At 32.6% G+C, this 26,507-nt stretch overlaps 1 protein-coding gene across 8 annotated transcripts in view; it reads left to right on the forward strand.

Annotated features, from left to right (window-relative positions):
* Window positions 1-24,101, forward strand: part of LOC142339495 (uncharacterized) — a 67,960-nt gene extending 43,859 nt beyond the window's left edge. For 3 of the 8 annotated variants that reach the window (XM_075389604.1, XM_075389589.1, XM_075389561.1), the window contains exons 2-3: window positions 15,431-16,487; window positions 22,270-24,101. In XM_075389604.1, coding sequence (XP_075245719.1) covers window positions 16,254-16,487; window positions 22,270-23,907 — 1,872 coding nt within the window. In that variant the 5' untranslated portion in view covers window positions 15,431-16,253 and the 3' untranslated portion in view covers window positions 23,908-24,101. The other 5 variants (XM_075389581.1, XM_075389571.1, XM_075389596.1 and 2 more) reach the window with 5 other exon arrangements.
* The last annotated feature ends 2,406 nt before the right edge of the window (window positions 24,102-26,507 follow it).

The following is a 26,507-nucleotide window of genomic DNA, read 5'->3' on the forward strand; positions in this document are numbered from 1 at the left end:
AGATTATATATATATATATATATATATATATATATATATATATATATATATATATATATATATAAATACCCAAATATATATATATATATATATATATATAAACATACATATATATATATATATATATATATATATATGCTTGTGTATATATATATATATATATATATATATATATATAAATATATATATATATATATATATATATATATATATATATATATAAATGTATATATAAATGTATATATATATATATATATATATATTCTTATAAGAGCTGAGCTCTTACTAGAGTCTTACCAGATAACCGTTAACCATGTAGGATTCTTGTCAGATATCTGCCGCTCCAGAAAAATTTCGACAGACCATCGATTTAGCAGGTATAAAGCTTTAAGAGTGTTCCATTGATTTTTTTTCGTTGTGATAACAAAGTTGCATAACTTACCGGTGAAACAATGTGTTTGCGCCCAATTAATTCTACGAAAATCTAAAATATTCTCGAAACTCTTTGGCCACTTTTTTCTCGAAACTGTTGCCGTGTTAAGAGTATTGAAATGAATATTACAACAATCCTATTATCGCCATCGAGAAGTTGTCAAAATCCGAGCCAAAGATGAGCTGTTTAATAACTTCGACAGAGCGATAACAATCGCGTGGAAATGTTTTTAATCAACTCTCGTTGCTATTTTAACAAATGCATAACATAATCCGCACATCAGCCGAATAAACTTTCTCGTTTCTCCAATTTTTCGCCATCCCTCATGCAGCAATAGTGGCGAGAAAGTTGCGAAAAATATAGCCTAATACCAAAACAGCGCATCCATACTGTTTCAGCTTTCGGAGTATGCATCGGGCGATAACTAGATAGTACATCGGTAATTTTTGTCTGTCATCGCAACGAGAGTTGATTAAAAATAAACTCAAACAAGCTACACAGCAAAGATCATCCGGATTTTGTATGTACTAGTAACAGGAAATGCGATGAAATGACTTTGTTACGTTTAAATTGTACTATAATAATATAAAAACTATCATTTTTCAGACACCTCAGAAACCAAACAAAAAATGTTTAACCTTCAAAAAAACCCAAAAATTGAATTCAACTAGACTTGAAACAGCTGATTAGTATCTATCCAATAAGTTGCCTAATACAGTTAAATGTTTATTAGTTTGAAGATTGACGAGTACAAAATCTTAAAATGTGGTAAAATTTACAAAAAACCTGAGTGCTTTCAAAATTGTGACGCTTTTACTTTTACGGGGTTAAGTGTCTGATTGCGTACTCAAAGTACGAAAAAGAGAGCGGAAGCGCTCTGTTTTAGAAATCATTTTAATCTAACCTTGACTGATGATAGGATTTCATCTTTTTTTCTCAGCCAAGAAAATATTTAATAATTTTTTTAAGAAAGAGTTTTACAAGATTTTTTAAAAATCTTCTTTCTCAGATGATCATGTTGAACTGACGCTTGATTTGATGAATGCTCATTGACGCCAGTAAATACCATATTTCTCCTACTGACTACTTTTATGCTGCAATTGTTTTTGTTAAAAAGAAATTTTTATAGTTTGAACAAATGTTATATTGCAACCTGCGATTGAAAAATTTTTTGGAATAGACAGAATTTGCTAACCAACTGGTCGGCGAAATCTGTGCTGTGCTAATTTTTGACCTTCAGGTCATTTTTTTAATGGGCTTTTGATATGACATGTCTTCAGAACAACATCTTCCAACATATTTATTGCGTTGATGTTTTTTCCCCTACTACATTAAAACTGCCTGCAATTTGAACAATTAAGTAATTCTTTGTAACAAATTTTTTTGATTTCAGATATAGAATATGAAGACAGCTTTTTGAATTCTGATGTTGATTTTAGAGCATCAATTATATAGTCGAATGCGCAAGCATTGACGACCTGAAAAAATGATTGTTGTTCATTTATTTTCTGACAAGAATACTTTAAAGCTGTTAAAAAAATATTCTTTTAGGAGATGAAATCTTCAGATATTTTCCCCTTTTAACAGCTTTGTAAGCATTTTCTTCAAATTTTCCATGCAGCAAAAATTTGCAGTTTCGGGATCAAGGTTCTTTTCTCTACATGTAAAATTTTCTACTTTCAACCAGTAAAAGTTATCAGCAAACATGAATATTTGCAATCAACTAATAACATTATTGAAAAATTTTGGGTAGAAAACTATAGAGAACTATAATGTACCGTTTAAAAGAACTCGTTGACAATGAATTGTCTTAAATTTTTCATAGTTTGCGAAAAAATAGTTTCAAAAAATACTTTTTATGTGTCCTCTAAAAAAAGAATTGTTTGGATAGACAATGAATTGTCAACTTGAAATAGGCATAATTCTGAGATTGAAAAAAATTTTACATCGCAACAGACACACGGAAAACTTAAAATTTTTGCCTTTTTTCCAAAAATTTTTTTTAAACCAGGAATTAAATTCTAATGTTTTTTTCTCATTTTTTAACCAGTGGTTCTCAAATTTTTTCCAAATTGTTCTGACAAAAAATTGCTCTAAAAAACATTTTTTAATGAAATCATATAAACAAAAAATGATGTTGGTTAATGACAGGTTCTGTGGCAAATAAGTTTTTAACAGGTTGAAAAAAGCTAATCCTCTGTTTGTGCTCCTCTTTTTGTTTTAGAACGCACTTAGAAAAATGTTTTGATTACACTATTCCAGAAGAGTTGTCGTTTTTTATTCAGAAAACTGTACTTAACTCACTCCCAAGTGATTATACGTTCCTCATACGTAGTCTCAAGCTATTTTCATAGTAATAATATTAAGTTTGATTATTATTTTCGATGAAAATTTTATCTGGATTGCTGAGATTTGTTGAGCGCACTCCTCTTGCATCACATTATTTGATGTATTACAAGCAACTTGTATAATTTCGCCATATTCTTTGTGGTTAGCACAGAACAATTTTTTGCCCAAATTTGATTTAATAACTTGGATGGTTTGAAGAAGCAACGGGAAAAAATTGATTCACTGATAGCTAAAGATATTTCTTTGGCCAAGTTTTGCTTCGCATATATTAATCGGAACAGCTACTTTAAATGTATCATCGTTTCTTCAGTTTTCACTAACATATTAAATTATTTAAAATAGATTTTATTTGTTTTTATATAAATTTCTCTAATATAATAAATTAGATTCACGACTTTCAATGGCTCTTAGACATTGTCATCTGAATTGGTTTGAACTTATATCAATTGTTTTTTACTTTAGCACCATGCGCTTTCATTGCAATTTTTGAAATACGGTGCGTTTTTGTCCGTTTCGGGTTACTTATGTTACATTGTTATTGAGTTCATGCCCGACAGAGAATCGTCTATTTGATAACCCCTAAATGAAGATACATTTTGTTTTCTGTGAACTGTTTATGGATCTGATTACTTTAAACAATTTAATTTGGAAAAATTCATTGAAACCTTAAGTTTTGTCTGAAATTCTTAGTCACATGTTTTGACTGCTTAGCTTTCTCCTTGCAGTTTTATAAGAGTATGGGTACTGAATATTCTCGTTTGTTGCGATAGTGTCAAAGACACACTTAATTAATGGGTTGAGTTCATCCTAAAAATTGAATGACTATGACATTAAATTTTCTGAAGAAAAAAATGTGAGACAATTTGAATTTCTGATGTTCTTGTCGATATTTTTTGGCTTGCACATTCATTTTGACAATTATTTTCTTCAAAGTTATATATAAAAGAGTATATATGCAAAAAAATTTATTTATGATATTTAATTGACGGTAGTGACATTCTTGGTACGTCGACGTGTAATTGACGCCATCTAATATTTTCAGAATTTTAGAAAATTTTCAAATTTGGCCAAAATTCGGGTATATCATATTGTCATATAGATCTAGCTTTCTAAATGCTTTTCTAAGGAAGCAGAATTAAAACTTCTAAATGTGTCTGTTTGATAGCCAATGATCTAAGATTTTTATCAAAATGTTCGAAAAGTTTTCAGAAGATTTTGCTCCTCACTAATGTTCTTTTTTGTGTCGAGTTGAAATAATTCGCTCAAACGGAAATTCATGTTGCTTCCTGCCGAAAATTATATGCAATAATCTACTATTTTTTTTAAAAAAAATGTACTAATATTTACACCGAAACACTACTCAGCTATATCACAGCTTGGTAAAAACAATTTGACAATAAAAAAGTTGATTCTTCTCATTTTGAAATTAATAATATGCAATTATTTAAATGCAGTGATAAAGGAATAATTAAATAGATAAGTTTTTTCATTTCTGTCTACATAACTATGGAATCTGACATGTTCAAGAGTTTAAAAAGACAAATATCACCCTCTACGAGATAAGAGGAGCAAAACTTACAATTTTCGAAGTTTTTCCTTGTTTTTAATTATTATTTCACGATTATTGAGAATAAACAAAAGGCCAAAGATCTTTTTTAAATAGTTTATCCCTTCTATATCTAAATATGAGAAATCACCACCATCTTTTGAATAGATGGTCTACAGAAGCTTTTTGATAGGATTTGTGAATATTTCGAAATTTCACACATTATCATCGTCCTGTTGTGGATTCATCTATCCATGATCTTGATTATTTCCTCAATGGGTCAATTTAACTGTTGGCATACTAGTTCTGTTTTCAGATGCTTTACTTTGGTCCAGATCATTAACTATAGAGACTTCATTAGAGTCAGTCATGTCATAATGAGCTAATTGGAAGCAGCAGCCAGAATAGGATACTCTCCAACTTCAAACTAAATCGGCACCAACAACAACTTTTAATTCGTGTACTTACGAGGTCCAAATTTTTGTTTACAGAATTTAATCTGGTGTTTACTACCAAATACCACAAAAACACGTTTCAACCTTTTATCCTAAACGATTAACCAGTATCCCCCACCCCCCTCGCCCCTCTTCCCGAACTACACAACCCCAACCCCACAACCGTTGTTTCATTTAACGCCACTTGTCTGGAAGTTCCATAAAGTGCTTTGAATATACGTGAAACTGTTTACTTTCGCGGATCTTCAGCAAAACATTTAACTCGACTGCAACATTGGGCAGAATCGAAGCTGAAGCAGTTGGGGGGTGGGGGGGGGGGTGAAAACTTAAGAGGCGACAGTTACCGCTGTTAAATTTTTAACAAGATCGCGAAATGATTTCGAACGTTGACAGAATCTGTGAACAAGACAAACATCAATTTTGGCGATAAAATTTGATCGAATGTGCTCTTTATTCTTACGTAGCCGGCCGTGTTGTGTTTGTTCTCTCGGAAGTGTGTTTTAAGCTTTGTATACACATAACATTATGTGTTGTTGCCATTTCATTGAAAAACACTAGTGAAATAACAAATAACACGTACTAAATTAAGTCTTCTGGCCTTCTCTTTATGTAACTAATCTGAGGAAATTGATTTTGAATTCTCCAAGGAAAACTTAAGTACCGCTCTTTCTTTCTATTTTCCTTCTCCCTCGCTCTCTTACCATATATATCTTCGCATATATATTCGTATTTTATAGAAATAGATAGATACTGGCAACTAAAATAGTTGTGACGGTGCTGAGATTATTAGCCGACCGGGGGTTTAGCCAACAAATGAGAAATTTAGCCTCCATGCATAATTTTGATAGGTCAAAAATCAGATTGGTCAAAATATCACCAGTTCGTCCAGCCATTAAAATTGGTGTGGTCGGGTTGATGGCTTAAACTCTTATTTGTTGGGTTGTCGACTAAGAGCTCTGTCGGTCAATACGGTGATCGCCAGTTGAAACTGTCCATACAAACAGGCGAGGCACGGTTCCATGAAAGACCAACTTATAAAAATAGCACCCGCTCAACTGGGCTATCACACAATCTCAGTGGGCTAAAGCGACAGGTTAATTGTACCATCCCCGTTTGAACGAACGATTGTTCAACTGTTGCGATTAGCATAAAGAGAAAAGTTGAAAAAAAGTGTAATTCCCATCGACAAGAGAAAAAAAATCGTGGAATTTATGTTCGAGACACTGACGAAAATTCATATTTTAGTAGTTACCAATTTTAAAAAATTTCAAGAAATTACTTCAAGAAATTACTTGCAAGAAATTACTTCAGGTCACAAACTCAGTCAATAATAATTTCAGATTTTTGTCAGCGAAAACAAGAGCTTCGCTTTTAACATCCCATTACCTTGCTAGAAAATGCCACACCAGAATTTTTTTGTCACAACTTTGCTTCCTCGAGTTTTTTTTCCTCCCATTTCTGCTATGAGTACAAGTCGGTTTATTGTATCTTTTTTTCTTCTCACTCGGTGAAATTCAGGGACAAGCATTGACCATTCTTATTATTATTGATTTTATCATCAAAAGCTTTACTGAATATCCATATCCGGACACAAAATATATTTGCCCTGGCAAAGGTTACAACCAGTCTCTGCGATGAACCTTAGTGGACTTTTGTATCTTGTGAACAAATACTTGAAGTGTAAAATTGGACCTTCCGTTTCAAATTATTGAGACCATCAGTTATGACCTAGTAAGTAGAGAAAGTTATTACATTTTCTGGTCAATGTGGTAATAAATTGCCTATTGACCCTTTTCTGGCAGATTATTCGTTTCCCAACTTTATGATGTGAACAGACTTTGCCGCTTACTGACTGTGCGCAAAATCCTGGATCGACTCAACCAGGTTGTTATAGTATGCCTGAATAACCCAACAGACGACTGTCCGTTTATAACTCCTATTAAAAACCCATAATCTCCTGATTAACAACCAGCGGTGAAAAGTAGCCCTTCGCTTTTTGCAAGTTTGCCGCAATAGCACTCTTTAGAAAAATGTCCTTAGGCTTATGATTGTTTGAGAACAGTATTGAGGTCAGTCAAATTTTTTATATAATCTTTGTCTAGTGTAGATCAAAACGTTACATGATTTTTGACTTCCACTTCAGAATTGTTATGAACTGTTCAATTTGTCTCGTTTTCTGGTATTGTACACTCTTTTGATGAGCGTTGCTTCGTTTTCTACCCCTTTCTCCATTTTTGTGGACAACGCTATCATCGTATGTGAGCTTACACTCTAGACTCAAAATATGGAGCCCATTGGTTCATATAAACAAAGTTTAGCTTACTAATTGTTATTTAATTACCCCACAAAAGTTTTGGTTGCATCGCATTTCACAATGCCGAAATATTCAATGTGCTACGATAGCAGATGAGAAGAAACTTGATTTTTCTTTGGTCTTTACTCTCAATAACCCGATCGCAAAATTGCAAGCATGTTTGCAAATTGTGTCAATCTGATTTCATGCTCGACTGTAATTGTTTATCTTACTTCCAGGAGTCACTGATTAATTCTCCTCTGGACTCTGGCGATTTTTTAAAACTATAGTTTATATAATTAAAAGTGGTAATATTAAAAATCTCTTATAAACTGATTTGATCTAGTGAAGTAGAAAATTAATAATCTGCATTCAGAAGCAAGCAAGGTTTGATTTTTTAGTGTTGCGTTAGGAAATTGATTAATTTATCTATAGAAAAGTGATTTTAAATAAAGGTGACAGCAAAGCAATTGAAAACATGCCACTAGGAGGGTCTGATATTTCTAAATTGGATTGATAAATGAAGAAAGATATTTTTGTATTTTTGCTTTCATACGAAAAACTTGTTTTTTTTTGTTGACAAAAATTTTATTCGTTGACAAAAATTTTATTCGTTGACAAAAATTTTATTCGTTATAAGTCGTTGAAAAAGTTTACCGTATACATTATGTTTAGGGCCAGTCAGCTTAGAATGCAATACATTCGGTTTATGTCTTGAAATTTTATATTTTTGTTTTTTGTCAGACGTTTTTTGAGGTTTTATCTGTTTTTATCCTATTTCTATCTATTAATAATTATTTATTTATTTTGAATTGTTTTGAGTAGTTAATTACATTTTCGTATTTTTGAATATTGAAAGCGTGGAAAAAATGCAAAACTTAGCTAAGACGGCATTCGATGCATCATCTATTGTGTGATTCCGATTCTTTGAATTACAAGGCTCCACAATTTTTCCATGCTTCTTTTTTAATATTGCTTCTTGATACATTCAACTAGATTTCCTTCGAAGAACAATATTAGACTTGCTAAAAAAACTCAAACGTTTTTATTATTTTGGTAATTAATTCTTTTAGTTTGAACTTTCAACAATCTCGCAGATCAACATTTTTTTTGAACTTTAGACTAATTTCCGGTTCAAATAAACATTAGTTCATCACTCTTGTTTTTCTCAGAATTTTACTGCTTTCTGCAGTTGATAAAACTTGAAATAACCAAGCTTTTTTAATGCTCTTTTGAAGACATTATTGATAATTTCAAAAACATGGGTTTGAAGATATATCCTTTCACTATTGCATAGTTTTTTTTGATTTTCTGCTTCTTTTCAATTGGCTTTTTTTGCATCATTTAGGTCCAGTATTTCCCTCTAAATTAAAAATTTTCAGCTGTATGGGCTTTTTATTTTGTAGCATCAATTCGGACAATTAAGACGAAGATGTGCAGTAAAAAATTTTTTGAAACCAAATTTTTAATAGTTTTAACATTTGGTTAGTTTGTAAGTTTTTGCAAACGTTACTGGTTCCGTCAGTATTTACGGTTTTGTTCAGAATGAGTTAATTATCCACTGAACAAATTTACCACAAAACAACTACTATACGTTTGGTTCTTGTCTTGAGATTTTAAATTTTTTGTTTCTGTCATACGTTTTTTGAGGTTTTATCATTTTCTATCTTATTCCTATTTATTATTAATTATTTATATATTTTGATTAGTTTTGAACAGTTTGTTAGAAGTTCTTATCTTTGAAATTTAACAACGCGGAGAGCTGCAAAACTGAGTTGGGACGGCATTCGATGCATCATCTATTGTGTGAATCCGCTGCTTTGTATTACAGAAGCTGCACAATTTTTCCTTGTTTCTTTTTTAGTATTGCTTCTTTGCAAAATGAACTAAATTTCTTTCAAAAAAATAATAGACTTCCCTGAAAAAACTCAGACTTTTTTATTAGTTTGCTAATTATTTTTTTTAGGTTGAACTTTCAACATTCTGGCAGATCAACAACTTTTTGAACTTTAGACTAATTTGCGGTTCAAATGAACCTTAGTGCATCACTCTTGTTTTTCTCAAATTTTTACTGCTTTCTGCAGTTGATTGAACTTGAAATAACCAAGCTTTTTTCATGCTTTTTGAAGACATTATTGATAATTCCAAAGAAATGTGTTGGAAGATATGATATCCTTTCGCTGTTGCATAGTTTTTTTTGACCTTCTGCTATTTTTCAATTGGCTTTTCTTTGCATCATTTACGTCCAGTTTTTCCCGCTAGATTAAAGTTTTTCAGCTGTATGAGTTTTGTATGTTGTAGCGTCAATTCGGAAAATTAAGACGAAGATGTGCAGTAAAAATTTTTTTTTTGAAACCAAATTTTTAATAGTTTTAACATTTGGTTAGCTTGTAAGTTTTTGAAAACGTTACTGGTTCCATCAGTATTTACGGTTTTGTTCAGATTGAGTTCATTTTCTACTGAACGAATTTACCATAAAACAACTACAATACGTTTGGTTCTTGTCTTGAGATTTTTATTTTTTTGTTTCTGTCATAGGTTTTTTGAGAACTTATCATTTTTTATCCTATTCCTATTTATTAATAATTATTGATCTATTTTGAATATTTTTGAACAGTTTGTTATAAGTTCGCATTTTTGAAAATTAAAAACGTGGAGAGCTTCAAAACTGAGCTGGGACGGCATTCGATGCATCATCTATTGTGTGAATCCGCTTCTTTGAATTACAGAAGCTCCAAATTTTTTCCGTGCTTCTGTTTTAACATTGCATCTTGGCACATTGAACTACATTTCCATTTCCTTCGAAGAACAATATTAGATTTGCTAAAAACTCAAACTTTTTTAGTAGTCTGATAATTAATTCTTTTTGATCGAACTTTCAACATTCTCGCAGATCAACAACTTCTTTGAACTTTGGACTAATTTGCGGTTCAAATAAACCTTAGTTTAACACTCTTGTTGATTGAACTTGAAATAACCAAGCTTTTTTCATGTTTTTTGAAGACATTATTGATACTTTCAAAAACATGGGCTCGAAGATATGATATCCCTTCACTATTGCATATATTTTTTTTAATTTTCTGCTTTCTTAATTTGCTTTTTTTTGCTTCAATTACGTCCATTATTTGCTCTAGACTCGCAATTTTCATATGTTTGATTTTTGTATTTTGTAGCATCAATTTGGAAAATTAAGACGAAGATGTGCAGTAAAATTTTTTTGAAACCAAAATTTTAATGTTTTTAACATTTGGTTAGCTTGTAAGTTTTTGCTAACTTTACTGGTTCCATCAGTATTTACGGTTTTGTTCAAAATGAGTTATTTTTCCACTGAAGAAATTTTCCACTAAAGAACTATAATACGTTGCGTTGTTGTAATGAGGTTTTAAGTTTTTGTTTTTGTCATACGTTTTTTGAGGTTTTATCCTTTTTTATCCTTTTCCTATTTGTTATTAATTATTTATTTATTTTCAATAATTTTGATTAGTTGGTTAGAAGTTTGTTTTTTTTTGAGAATTTACAACGCGGAGAGCTGCAAAACTGAGTTGGGATGGCATTCGATGCATCATCTATTGTGTGAATCCGCTTCTTTGAATTAAAGAAGCTCCACATTTTTTCCGTGCTTCTGTTTTAATATTGCATCTTGGCACATTGAACTACATTTCCTTTTCCTTCGAAGAACAATATTAAATTTGCTAAAAACTCAAACGTTTTTAGTAGTCTGGTAATTAATTTTTTTTGGTCGAACTTTCAACATTCTCGCAGATCAACAACTTCTTTGAACTTTGGACTAATTTGCGGTTCAAATAAACCTTAGTTTAACACTCTTGTTTTCTCAAAATTTTACTGCTTTCTGCAGTTGATAAAACTTGAACTATCCAAGCATTACTTCTATTCACTATTGAAGACATTATTGATACTTCCAAAAACATGGGCTCGAAGATATGATATCACTTCACTATTGTATAGTTTTTTTTTAATTTTCTGCTTTTTAATTTGCTTTTTTTGCTTCATTTACGTCCATTTTTTGCTCTAGACTCGCAATTTTCATATGTTTGATTTTTGTAGTTTGTAGCATCAATTTGGAAAATTAAGACGAAGATGTGCAGTAAAATTTTTTTTGAAACCAAAATTTTAATATTTTTAAAAATTTGTTTAGCTTGTAAGTTTTTGCTAACTTTACTGGTTCCATCAGTATTTACGTTTTTGTTCGAAATGAGTTTTTTTTCCAGTGAAGAAATTTTCCACTAAAGAACTATAATACGTTGCATTTTTGTCATGAGGTTTTAAGTTTTTGTTTTTGTCGTACGTTTTTTGAGGTTTTATCCTTTTTTATCCTTTTCCTATTAATTATTAATTATTTATTTATTTTCAATATTTTTGAATAGTTGGATAGAAGTTCGTTTTTTTGAGAACTGACAACGCGGAGAGCTGCAAAACTGAGTTGGGACGGCATTCGATGCATCATGTTGTTTGAGTCCGCTGCTTTGAATTACAGAAGCTCCACACTTTTTCCATGCTTCTTTTTTAGTATGGCTTCTTTGCACATTTGAAAGATTTCTTTCGAAGAACAATGATAGAATTGCTGAAGAAACTCAAAGGTTTTTTATTAGTGTTGTAATCAATTCTTTTAAGTTGAACTTAGAACATTCTCGCAGATCAACAACTTCTTTGAACTTTGGACTAATTTGCGGTTCAAGTAAATCATAGTTTAACACGCATGTTTTTCTCAAAATTTTACTGCTTTCTGCAGTTGATAAACTTATACAAACCAAGCGTTTTTATGCTCTTTTGAAGACATTGTTGATATTTCCAAAAACATGGGTTCAAAGTTACGATATCCCTTCACTGTTGCCTAGTTTTTTTTGACTTTCTGCTTTTTTTTTTCAATTGTTTTTTTTTGCATCATTTACGTCCAGTATTACTCGCTATATTTGCAGTTGTCAGATTTATGAGCTTTGTATGTTTTAGCATAAATTTGGAAAAATAAGACAAAGATGTGCAGTAAAGTTTATTTGAAACCAAAATTTTAATAGTTTCAACATTTGGTTAGCTGGTAAGTTTTTGCTATCGTTACTTGTTCCATCAATATTTGCCGTTTTGTTCAAAATGAGTTAATTTTCCGCTAAACAAATTTTAGAGAAATGACATTGATATTTCTGAAACTTTCAAACAAAAAGCCCTCATTTAGGCCTTCAACAAAGAGCCTATCGTTTAATGGGAAAAAACGTTTGATTTTATATATCAGTATAGTCAGTTTCTTGGTTACCAGCAGTACTTCTACGTTTACTAGACAATAGTAGTTTTCTATTGCTGCGTTTTTTTAGATATCGGAGTGTTCTACTACCAAAATTGTACACAGACATAATATCGAGTCAAAATTAGTGCTATGCAATTCTAAATCAACGTCGGATATCAGAACTGGCTAAGAACATAAATCTGGTCACAATCTCAATATATCAGCTTTGTGTTCATCAGGATCAGAATCAGCAAGCCATATTCAATGGGACAAAATTGGGCTGAGACAAATGAGTATTTTCGATTTGACTGTGTTTTTGCTCATTGCTCCGTAAAAACACCATGGAAACGCTATTTGATGGTTTCATTTGTTGGTGCCAGGTTTAAAATGATTTCTAAATTTTAATTAACTTGCCCGCGTTTCTCAAACTTGGATTAGAACTTTATGTTTTTTTCTACTCCTGTACCTAGCATTTCAATATGTATTTAAGTATGCAAAATTGCATATGCTCAGAAGTATTTTGATTTGAAAAATGATCATAATAGCCGTTGAAACAACAAAATAGAAATTGGCACTAATGATTGTAATTAAGTAATCAATTTTAAAAATCGGGCTCGTACCACATTCATTCAATGATAAAAAATCTTTCGATACTTTGACAATACTACGTTAAATTGCTTATTTAATGACAAAAATGCAAAAAAGAAATTGATTGGTTTTTTAAAAGAAATGGAGCAAGATATTTTTTTAAAAAATCAAAGAAGAATTTAGTTCTGACACAAGATTAAGTATGTTATGAGATGAAATACGGAGAGATGAACTAAAACTAGGGTTTTTTCGCGACATTAACAAGACAATGCTCTTGTATGCAAATCGAAACTCTGAAGCAATTTTTCTGACCAAAAGATTGAATAATTTAGGAATAACTACACTTTCGATAGCAATTTGAGAAGCGTTTCTGAAGCAGCTGTAATGACAACACTTTTTTTGCTAAGATACCAAAAACCTTGTTCTATGGTTGAAATTGAGGCAGATAACGACAAAAAATTGTGCAAAATCTAGCCCGGGCTTACCACCCAGAGTATTTCAGTACTGAACCTGAGTATCTCCATATTATCTTGTGAACCCAGAACTGAAACAGCTTATTTACATTAAAAAAGTTGGTCATTATGCCCAGAAAAAAAACAGAACAGCTCTTCAGACTGTTAAGAATAATTTCAGTGTAAAATTATGAGTGTAAAATTTTCGAAAATGTTGAAACATGTCAGAAAAGCATCCAAAATGCATGCATTTTGCTGTAACGACCCGTTACAAGTTAAAACAGCGACATACATACTACATAGTGTGTGCATACTGCTACTTTCACTGATACTGGATATTTCGGGATCCGTCTGTGGCGCGTTTGGGGTGCGTTCGAGGTGCGTTCGCATAATTGTATAACCATAGCAGGTATATTCTCGACCTTCCGGGTCACTTAACAAGTGTACTACTCATGATGTCCCGGGTCACTTGACAGGTGTGTTTACGGTGTCTCGGGTCACTTTAAGGGTGTATTCACGATATCCCGGGTCACTTTACAGGTGTTACCTAGGCAAAGCATTACATAGACGTTTGAAAACTTTAAGCGTAAGGTGGCGTTACTCGATTACAGTAGAAACTCAAAATGTTGGTGATTACATTTTGACGTTTTGAAAAAAAGGTGTTCGTATATATATATATATATATATATATATATATATATATAAAGAAATATATATATATATATATATATATATATATATATATGTGTGTGTTTGTGTGTAAATATATATATATATATATATATATATAGATATATTTATATATATATATTTATATATATATATATATATATATATATATATATATATATATATATATGTATATATATATATATATATATATATATATATATATAATTACAAAATAGTATAATCCACCACTTCTGTCTGTATTTGATCAATCAACTTAATAGAAGAAAGTCGATTAGTACGATTACAATATTTTCAACATAGTCTTAGAAAATTGATGACTTTCGTCATTATTTTCTTTAAGGAAATTTGTCTGCCAGAAACTTTGGGACTTTTTTCTGGGCAAAGTTATAAGTTATATAAGAAATTTCTTTAACAACACCTTGTCATTTTGAAAATGTTTTAGGTAAAACGAATAAATCAATATTAAGAAATAAATGACGTTTTAGAAAAATTACCGTCAATTTTTCCTATCTAAAAATTTTGTTGCCATTTTCTGTCATTTTTTGGTATTTTGTAAAGAATAAAATTTTTAAATGCAATATTTCCAAAACTCTTAAAACCTATGGCTGAAAAATTGTAACAGTTGTTGTAGGGGGTCTCAATTTCCGTCCATGAAATTGATCCTAAAAGATGTTCGCTTAAAAACGGATTTTTTTCCAAAACTGTCACGGATAAGGAACTGCATTTTTTAAACTCTCTGATCTGACGACTTTTTAATTAGATCGCTTTTCATTATATAAGTGTTTCAGTTACGAGCCTTCTTTTAAATTTTTGAAATTGTTGTTTCAATTTCTATTAACTGAACTTTTGAGACTCACTGTACTTCAATTGGATCCAAATTTTTGAAGCAGCTGTTCAATTTTTGAGGTTCGCACTCATAACCTGAGATTGAATTGTTGTCTCTTTCTTTTCCCAAGTCATGATATTCTTATGAAAACAAGATGAATTATTGCCTAAATTTGTTAAACGTTGCAGAAAACACAAGACAGTGACCTTTGGGTGTTAATTTTTATCATGTAGAATTGACACATTTCTTCCTATTTCTACTACGATTTGTATCATTTCATCATCATCAGCATCATGAGCACAATAGAAGCAACCGAGTTCTGGATTTATCCAGCTATATGTTGTTGTTTTTCCAGAGCTCCTTCGCCTCTTAACTTTGAACAGTATTTCTTTTCAATTAATAGCATTTATGCTTTAGATATTAGGCATGATTTTTGCAGAAGATTTATGGAAATTTTATGGACGTCCCTTTTCCTGGTCTATGATTTTGAAATACGATCTAAGGATACTTGACTGATTTGTTTGTGTAAACAAGGCTTGAAAATAAACATCCGTTTCAGGTGTCAAAGTGAAGACCTGAAGTGGATAGTTGGCCAATTGCTTTGAGAATATCTACACAAATGGCCACTTTCCCACCACCGGCAGCAGGAAAAGGAGAAACGATGCCTTTGATCTTTCTCCCCCCGAGTCAAGTCAAGTCAGGGGATCAAGCCTCGGACAGAAAATAATAATTATTACTAGCTGGTTATTATAAATAACTAGGTAGCTGTATCAGTGGTATAAGCCTGGCGGATTTGTCTATCCAAAGGTTCCAAAAACAATATTGTTCCGGAGATTAAAACGGCCCCTAATTATTGGATATGTCAATACGTACACAGAAAGGAACCGATTGGTAAACACGTGAACAACCTTATTTTTTTCACTTGTGCGTGTGTGACGACAGTATGAGGGGCATGGCCATGTTCTGTTGGAGCGGTGAATGCGCGTGTGTGTGGACAAAGCAAAGGAAGTGCTACTGTAAAAAAGTGTCATTTAACGCATGAAATTTCAGCCGGCATCAATTGTAGAACAAAGTGCTCAGTGTATTTAATTGGGGAGTTTATTGTTCGGGATGGTCACACGATTCCTTTTACTCGCTTCATAACAATGGCATAAATTACTCCCGTTGACATTATGCTCAAAAAAGCGAAACGAAGCTCCACTGTTATATCAACATTATTATTACTAATCCTATCTATCCTGGTTATCATATCCATTCATAATATATAAATGATAACACTATTACTACTACTACCCCTGTGGTTACACTAGTACTCTTACCTTACCAATAATGCACTGATAGTTAAAAAGAGAGCCATAAAGTCAATATTTAACAGCACAATTATGAGCGCGGAGGAATTTAGTCGAATTTTGACGAGAAAGCAGGCCTCTTTTCTTTGCATCAGCGACCTTATAGAAGACTATCTCGGCCCCCAAGCTTCCACCCTCGAGTACCCCTACCAACTGGTCCAGGCACCCTACACTTTTCTCAGGATAAGGAAGGAGAAAAAGTACAAGTTGAAGAAAAACGACAGCAAGATTTACAGACAAGCAGTGCTGGACTATGCCAATTATCAGGTACTGTTTCAAATTTAATCTCTACATTTATTTTTTTGAAAAAATATATAATTAAGCAGCCTTTATTGACAAAACTTAGCATTGTACAGTTACATTTTTTCTTTCAATTGATATAGTACTGGAATAAACTGCTGTCAGGTTTTACGACCTCCCGTTTATAAATTTGTCTCGAGCTACGTTTACGATCGACGAATTTTGATTCATTGTATTGAAATGTTTCTGCATATTAACACACGATCAATAAGCTTTGCAGATTTTTTCTGCAACTGGAAACAATTGAGACAAAGGGTTTATTTGTTGTAATATCAAAACAGAAATGTAGGGAGATACTTGGGCTTATGCACAATATTTTTTAATAAACTCATTTTTTACAATGATAAAAAATAAATCGTCTCATATATTGCTCAACTATGTTAATTATTTTTGTTCCTCTTGAGCATTCTTTTCTTTCTGTTAAATGGAATCTCGAATGCCTCTAAAGTTGAAGTCAATGGTTTGCTTACTCATTAATTGATTTGTTTACTCAAAGGTGAAAAAAGGTTGTTTGTAGTTTGCCCGTTAATCTGGTTTCAATAAATATTGAGCCACAAGAAATCTAATCAAACATTTTGAGGCCTTTGCCATTCATTTAATTTTGAATGGCCCTTCTTAAACTGAGGCAACAACCTGGAGTTATGAGGGAAAAGTAATATTGCACAACCAATATAATTGTCTTCATTTAAGATTTAACACTTTATTTCACACTTCTGGAAAATTTTTTATAATACCTATGTAATTACAGAACTAGTAAAAATAACTGGATTAGGACAGAAAATTTAACCTATCGTTTCTTAGAAGAGAAACTGAGACATCGCCACCTTTAATTGCAAAAACCAGCAGAAATTTTGAGAAGAAAGTAAAATTTCGCATCCAATATAGTTGTCCTCATCTACGATTTTTAACGTTATATTAAACGTCTGAATTACCTATAAAAAGAATAGAACTATTATAAAATAGTTCTATAGGGACAAAAAATTTCAATCTTTCACTTTGTTGGAGAATAACTGAAATACTTCCAAGTCATTTTTAGTGGAGCCTGAAAAAATCCTAGCCTTCAAATTGAGCGACAATTGAAAAGAACCTTGAATAAGAATGAATCTGAAATCTTTAGAGCCAAATTGTGTTTAAAACTTTTGTTTTCAGGTTAAAATTACACAAGCATTTTTGAAAAATTTTCATTCATAAATTGATTAAACTTAGTATTTCTTTTAGTTCAATGTTTCCTGACAGTCCCAAAGTCAATGTTTCTTAACGGTCAATGTTTCCTGACTTTCAAATAATCTGGTTTGTGGCCTATGACAATAACCATGAATTGGGCCAAGGTTACAGAATTTTTGTCAGAAACTAAGGTTCTCGCAAAGACCTAATGAGAATAATTTTGAAGCAGTACGTTTTTATCCCAAAAAATTAAATTAGGCTTATCAGAAACGTTTTTGAGCTTTCCTATTCAAATAGATCACTCTTTGTTTTTTTGCTGATATCTAACTTCTGAAAAATGAAAACACAAAAAAATTTTTCAGATTAAGAACAACTTGTTGGATTTTACGCTAAAAACAACTGCTTTGAACATTAGTTAAATTAATCTAGGTGAAAACCTTGGAAAAACAAATTACATTTTTTTAAAATTTCAATCCAGTCTCTTTATTTGTAATCAAGAGCCAGTGAGAAAACCAATAAAAATATGAGAAAAGTAATATTGTTATTTAACAAAAGGCTTTTCAAGTTTTTCTGTTTCTGCAAACCTAAACGCTTTTGAAAAGCAATTCAGTTCTCTTTGTCGATTTTTTTAAGAAAAATTGTTGGAGGATGTTTTACGAAATAAGAGGCAGAACAGGTTTGTATTGGTAGAGGTGTTTTTAACCTAGCAGCTTTTGAAGATTGCTCATTTGCGTCAACTTCAAAGTTCCTTTTCAGCTTTGCCGCCCGAATGTGTGACCTAGTTACTCAAACAAAAACCTTTTGATTTTGAGAAGTGCTCAAACGTTCTGTGTTTAATTATGTCAACTTTTAAAAAACAGCAGTCTGTATTTTTAACTGTTTTCTTTTCAGTAATTGTGTTTTTGATTCTATTTTTTCTCCTTTCTTAGTTTGCTTCTTTTAAAATCTTTCGTTTAAATAATTTGTGAAACCTTGAAAAATTCCGACTAATCTAAAACTCATGAGAATTGACGCTGGCAGAGATTGTTCTGTTTAGTTTTGATGTAGTCTCCCATATCTTCCCAACTGTTTTTTTGTAATGCTTGCAATTCTGATGCTTTTTAAAATAATTCCTTTTCAACTTTTTCCCTCTATTTTTGATGCTTGAAAGACTAATTGAAAGGATTAAAACTACGGTCTTAAAACTCATTTTCAATTTCTCTATCATTACAATTTTTTAATCTTCCGACGTTCAAATCAGCTATTAATCTAAACAAAATTTGAAACTCAGCACTATTTTATTTTTTTCGAAGAACCTAATGCTCGAGGAGTAAATGATTGTTTCCCATTTTCCTCATTTCATTTTTGCAATTACTAAATTATATTATGTTCTGTCGTAAAAAATGAAGATGTGCTTTTTCTTAGGGCTGGAATTGAGCCATCGGAAGTTGTTTGCTCTAATATTGCTTCTGTCATTGGTTATTTAAGAGAAAAGAAATAGGCTCCAATGGTTTTTGGAGCCTCCAATAGAAAAAACCAAGGCTTCGATTTCAAGGGATGCACTAAGTATTATTTGTCTGTATTATTTCAATATTATTTTACGAAACCTGTGTTTCACCCACTTTTTGTTTTTCGGAAACTAATCCAATTTGCAGATGCTAACACAAAATATATGACAAATCTACCACGTTTATTTTGTTTTATGAAGTCAGATCAGAACATAGTATTCAAACAGTTTATCATCTTATTCTCTTGATATATATATCGCTCTTAGACACCATTTTCACCAAACTTGTGAGACTGTAAAAGTTGCTTAGCTTACATAACCGAAACCAACTATGCTTCTCAAATTTCCAGCCCTCTTCTATAGATTCGTGTACTTTGAGGACCAGAAAGATTGCATTGCTGTTAAAGTTCCAGTTGCTTTTGGATAGTCTAGACTTGTACTAGATTAATGTGTCAAAACTTCTATACTGAGATCACTTATCAAAAGCTGTTTTTGAGTACGATTTGAATTAAATGAATGTGAAACGGCACGTACAATACCCTGACAAAGTTCTCGAAAGAATAATGTCTTAATTTGAGATCACAAATCATTTTCATCTTACATTTTAATCTGTCACAGTACATTAAAACTAACATGTTATGTAGAGCCCGGATAGTCAAATTTTGAGGACTGAGCTGTGAATAGGTGTGCTAAGAATATCCGCAAACTTTGTTTTGAAATTCCAAAAGTTGTGATCAAGTAGTCATGCCATTTTTATAAGACTATTTTTGCCAGGAAGCGAAATGCGTGAAAACAAAGCGTTTAGGTCAAATTGCTGAAGAGCAGAGAAAAGAGAGGGAGAATGATATTTGTATCACATTTTTGAGAGAGAGCGAGAAAAGTAGGCGTGAAAAAAGTTTCGCTGAGCAGGCAAAAATTTTTGACCACGTACGGCTTTTTGAAAGCCGTTTTTATAACACCAATTTTATTAAGTAAGATGTGTTTTTCTAAATTACCTAAACCGGTAATAGTTCATCCAGTAAAATTGAGCAGATTTTTTAATGTACTTTTGTTTTTAAAGTTTTTGCCTGTTTCCTCTAATTTGGTATTTCTCTTATTTCTTAATTTGGAGGGAGCAATTATATAATCTTTTTTACTATAAAAGTTACATTAAAAATTTTGTTACTATAAAGTTACATTAAAATTAAAATAAAGTTACATTAACAGGCCGCTTTTCAATGAAAAAAACATTTCATTTTCTGAGTTTTCGAGGTTTCTTCCGTCATTGCATTTTTTAACTTTAAAATTTCTCTATGACCTATTGGTGGCTGATTGATCTAGAAGGAGATGATGGAATCAATTTTTGTTGAAAAACTGTTGGTAATTTCAATTTTATCATTTTTTTGAGATTTTTTTGAATTTGATAAAGAATAAAGTTTTTTAATTTTGTCATTCTTCTCTTTTTTTTTCGTTTTTCTCTTTCCCCAATTTTTTATATGAAAACTTTCCATTTTTTCCCTATTCGTTGCACTTTGTTACCATTCCGCCTGGATTCATATATTTTACAGTCTTTTTCTCAACTTTTATTTTGAGGTCGCAACTTCAAGAAACTTTTATTTGATGCTTATTTCAATTTCTGTCAATTTTTTTCTATTTTTGTTTTTCAACGTTTAGTGTAATTAATTAGAAGAGGCTGTAGGTCAATGAAGATGGTCTTTTTTTACTCCGAATTTTTTCCAGAAATCATCCGGCTAAGTTTTTTAAGATCTATTCACAAGTTTTCATGATTTTTCAAATCAAATTGAGAATCGATTTTGGTTACGCCAAAACAGGAAGTAGAGTGAAGACGCGAGTGTTTTGAAGTAAATCTTTTCACTTCAATTTCAAAATAGAGCGAGAAAACGGTATTCGAGCGAAATTGTTTCTCGACTGTAGTTTTTTGATTTCTTGAATGTGCTTTTTTGTTCACGTGCGGCAATTTGAATATAATTAATGATAATTTATTTCCCACTTTTTGTCCGATTTATCCGCTAGGTGGTTTTTCCAATTCATTCATTGTTTATTCTAGGTCTGGTATTTGGTTTGGTTAATGAAAATTTTTTAAATTAAGTGAGGACTTGACCCGCTACGTTTTTTGCTTCGTCTTGTTACGCTTTTCGTTTTACATTTGCTCACACAGCAAATTTTTAAAAATCAAATTTTTCTGAATGACTTCTTCTCGATAACGGAGTTCGGGCACGTCACGTTATTTCTCAATCTCTTCACAAAATTAGATTATGGGCATGCGCAACTGACCTCACTCAATAAAACGATTTACTTGCTACTTTGATATTAGCTTGAGGTCAAAGGAACTCGCATGTGTATTAAAAGCCCCTAATAAAAAAGCTTCTACTCGAATTAATTTCAAAAAATTTTTTTTATTTACCGCTAAATGTTTAGACATAGCTTTTTGAGCGGCGTCCATAACTTTTTGAACTGGGATCTGTAGCTGTTTCTATCTGTATTATACGGCACTCAAGTCTATTTCGCAGCTATTCCGGCAATCTGCTGGCTGTGATTAATTTTCTTTGCACAATAATAAAGCTAAGCTATTGAATCTGGACTCATCTGATCAATATGCTGATCAATCAATATTGAATCTGATCAATATGCTTGAAGCTGAACCGACCTTTACATTTGCTAAATTTTCCAGTTTTCAGTCGGTAAATCATGCACTCACGTCCTTTAACGCCATACATGCTTTGAAGTACACTTCCTAAGTAAACCATTTGCTTTTTTTAAAAAAAAATACACTTCATCTCCTTCTAGTTGCACTGGACATGCCCAGCGTCTTGTTTTCTTGACCATACATTGAACGACACCGTTGAGGAATCAGCATGAAAGTTACTAGCAATTACAGGAAGACAAGATGTTATGCCTCCTGAAAAGATCATTGAAGCAAGAGAAGTTATTGTCCGTTTTAGATGATTACTACTGTTCCATATAATGCCGTTTCTTTGATCTGTCAGTATTTCTTTGGCTTTTATTCATGGATGACAGTTTGGTTTAAGATACTGTTTGGTTTAATTTTTACTATCGCTCAATTTTTTAATAGCTTTTAAAGAAGTACTGCTGTTTCAGGACAAGGCTGGTCAGATGGCCAAAGATAAGCAACACCTCATTCTGGCTCTGACTCCCTCCGGAACCGAAGAGGAGAAGAGCTACAAGAGTCTGTCATCAACACCCTGTGGATCCCTGCACAGCGTCAGGTCCAGATCCCAGGCAAATCTGGCTGCCGGAGGCTCTATTGGCGCCGAAGGAGGAGGAGGAGGAGGTCGAACTAGGTCAGCCAAGCAGTCACCCTCACTGTCTCCTAGGCACCGCAAAAAAGCAACAAGCACAGAACGTGTTGTGCCAATTTCAGCCAATCATAACGAGTTTTTAACCGAAGTTGTAACTCTTGGACCCAACAATGACGGACGGTTGTATCTGACGAATGCGGGTGGAGGCTTCGCTTCTCAAATTGACGCCTCGTCCCGATCGCCACAGAAAGTGTCCCCACGTCATCTGGCACCACGTGACCTATCACGTGATTCGCCAACGCCAAATGGTGTGCCACATGGTTCATTTGCGCCTGGTATGATGTTTCACAAATATCACAAGCCACCTCGACCTCCGCGGTTCAAAAGTGAAACCAGAAGTCCTCAAACATCGTCAAAGTTGACAACAGCAGATGTCGCATCTTCCAATCTAACTTATCAATCTTTTGCTTCTCATCCCAATTACGGAAGTGCTCTCACGCCAAGTTCGTATAACAGTAGCTATCATTCTACTAGCAATTCTTGGAATCATAGCGAAGAAGACGATGACGAAGAAGAAGACGTTCCCGATGCCTTCGCCGACCATCACCAACATCCCTACAGAACCAGAATCGATCCGACAACTACCTCTATGACAAACGGACACCACTCACATAATAATTGGCCCAACAAACCCGCAATGTACCCACAGAATCAACCTAACTTGCCAACGTCTGAGCACCTTATTTTATCAACAAGTGAAATCACCACCGAGTCCGGTCAACAAATCTTCGCCCCTTATCAAATCTTGTCATCAAACCCCCTCCCAGCTAACAACAGCTCCTCTAATAATGGCAACAGACCAGTTCCCAACCACCCATCATCGTCAATGCATCCTGCAGCTCCTGGAAACGGACTGGATCCGTTATCCGGGAACCTAGAGACATCCAAACAAGACCTCAATCAACGTATCAGCTTACTTTTCGGAAAAATCGGAAGCAGCGCTTTCGAGTTACTGGACGAACATAAAGAAAGTTTGGGTGACTGTGTTAATAACGAATACACTCTAGCATCCTTATTCGAACATAAAACCGGCTCACTATTTTTCTACGGAATGGTCGATACAATATTTTGGAACTCCAGCACTAAAACAATGAGCTTAGTTGAGTTTCAAACAACTGTAAAAGCAACACCATCTCCATATCATCTCTTACAACTTTACTGTTTCAAAGAAATTGCGGATAAAAAGAAAATCTGCAAAAGAATTAAACTTTATGTGTTGGGACTCCATTTAGAGTCGGACGGGCCACGGTTGAAGTTATGGCGATACAAAGCAACGGGCGCAATGCCCAGTTTAAAGGCCCTATTATTCGACTCGAAAGTTCATACCCAAGAAAGACTTTATTCTTGCCCGGAATTCAACTTCATGGGCCGGTTGATGGGCAAACAGGGGAAGGAAGTTGTTTACGAAATGGTGTGAACAATCACTGATTGAATTCAGAGATGAACAAGAAAACAAACAGCTTCAGGTCAATCCTACTTCTTCATTAATTATTTTTGAATTTCTTCCTGCTCCCAAGTTTGAGTTGAATTTGTTTAATTTGTTAATTGAGTGTTAATTTCAGCGAGATACAATGTTTTATAGACATAGATTGAATTTAGTTTTATCATATGCTCACCTGTTTTTCAATGCTGTGGGAGTATAACTGTCACAATTGTGTCATCTCATATAATTGACAGGTTTCAAAGAATAATCAGGCTAATAAAACGTTGTTTGGTTAAGTTGCGAGTTTACGCTTGATTTGAAACAGTGGTCATTAAAATTATAGGCATAATAAATGCAAATTTGGTCAGGAAGTCATCAGGTCAAACTGCGCATTGGTTAAGTGAGACTAATGAAAAATTAAAAAGGTACAATTTGCCTTTAGAGACAACCATAACTACTACAGCAAATATCTTTCTTTCAAATGCAGCAGAGTTAATTAATTGCTCTAGAACCAAGTTCGTAGCAATTATTGTAAACATGTTGGTCTTTTTATGCTAATTTTTCGCTTGACCGTTTTTCCTCCTTTTTTCTAGAACTTTTTTTGACTTCTTAAGTGACTTTTACACACTTTTATTTACACACTTTTTTGAGTGATCTTTATTGCGCTCACTCCGATGTAAAGCTTGTTGCTAAAACAAAATCGATTGCAGCATAGCAACACGAAGAGCATGAGAGCCGAGTGGGCAGTGGTTACCGTGAGGGAAGGGAGGTCCATGGATTAAATCCCCGCGTAGTCAGTTTTGCATCCATAAAGAAAAATATATCTAGTCTACAACCACTGAATTAAATTGCATCCCATGTAATTTTTCCGACATTAGTCGGTTTATAATTATAATTTTTAAACCGTCTTCATTTATTTGTATGGAAATTATTACAAGCCGTTGAAGCAAACCTAGAAAATATTGCCCCATCGTATTTTCTAAATGACAATGTGGACAAAATGGTAAACTTCGGAGTTTCCGAAAGAAGAAAAATCCAGCAATGGTACACTTAATACTTTTATAAAAAGGAGATTTCAAGTTTTAATGTCGATAAAAAACACACAAAAGTCTTGTTTAACTGAAAAGACGTATTGGTTTAAGATGTATTTTTAAAGAACATAGGAAACCTTTATAGTTTCTTTTAAATAGAAAGTGTTCTTTTTAACTTACCGAAAAAGATTTGCCAGAAATTTCACATTTGGTAGTAGCCTACTTTCTCACAAAAAACGACCCGTTTGATCCAGTTTCTAATTGCGTTGGTTTATGTGTTTGAGGCAGAATAATAACATTTAAGAACAGTGAAGAAAACATGCTAATATGATATTAAATTGCAAAATATAAAAATGAATGTTAAATAAAAAAAATAATTAGAAAGCATAAAACACAAACAAATAGCTTAAGCAAATGTTTCAGTAGGTACTTTCATAAAAATTTATTAGGTTGAGCATTACTTTTACGCATTAATGATAAAAATTTATTCAAAACCAACCGTGTAGAACATTCTAAATTGATCATTCCGAATTCCAATTTTATACCAAAAAAGCGTCAATAAAGATACTAAAAAATATTAAACTTTTTATATGCAATTAGTTTTTTCAACCTCCATTTTCGATTGGCTATTGAAACAAAATACGAGAAATAAAACCCTGCTAATAAAACCCGGGTCTCCAGTTTTGCTGCCATTTTATTCAAGAACCAAAATGTCAGCGTCAGTCATTTTAACTCTATCCTTGAAAAATTATGATAAATCTCAAAAAATGGAGCATATACTTATGAAAATTGCGAAACTGGCCTTATTTTTTAAATTTTTTTGAATTAATTAGTTTTTAAAATATAATATCCTTGACGATATTTTTTCTAAGTTAAAATCCTTTCGTTTTCAAAACTAAGAAACAGTTTGACAATACGCAAGTCTGGTCATTTTCAAATGGACTTTCCTGAGACAAAATCAACTTCTAAATGATATTTCCATTTTTATGAGTTTTTATGAAAGATCTAAGATGAGTCATCATTAGTAAAGATTTATTTTTAAAGCACCAAAATTAAGATGTAATTGTAGATTTTATAAACAAACACTTGACAAACAACGCTAAAACCTTCCTTTTTATTAAAAACTGAACTGCCTCCTGTGATTATGTAACCTAGTAAAGGAGTGTACTTTATTTACTTGTGTAAAGATTAGTTGTCTAAGCTTTCGTGTTTGTTCACAGATTTGTGAGTAGAGTTCAAGTTCTTGAAGACATAGTCTGGAGTACATTTTGCTAAAGTATACGTCCATTTCCTACAACTGTTAAAGAACATCTTGCTGTTGTTTTCGTTAACGGATGTGGATCCATAAAGATGTCTTTAATCCGTGAAGAGGTCTTTAATGAAATGATAGATTTACGGATAGACGTGTTGGAGTGTGTTTACTGGATGTGTTTAAGTGTCTTACATTGTGTGCGAAATCCATTTATGTACCTAAATTGAGGATATTTGTAGTTTTCAATGAGTATATAACATAGTGGGTGCGTGTTTGCCCTTTAGTAGTAGTAGGTAAAAAGTTGCAGTTCG

The sequence above is a fragment of the Convolutriloba macropyga genome, chromosome 1 (genome assembly GCF_964194025.1).
Source record: "Convolutriloba macropyga chromosome 1, txConMacr16.3, whole genome shotgun sequence".
In the NCBI taxonomy this organism is placed as follows: domain Eukaryota; kingdom Metazoa; phylum Xenacoelomorpha; order Acoela; family Convolutidae; genus Convolutriloba; species Convolutriloba macropyga.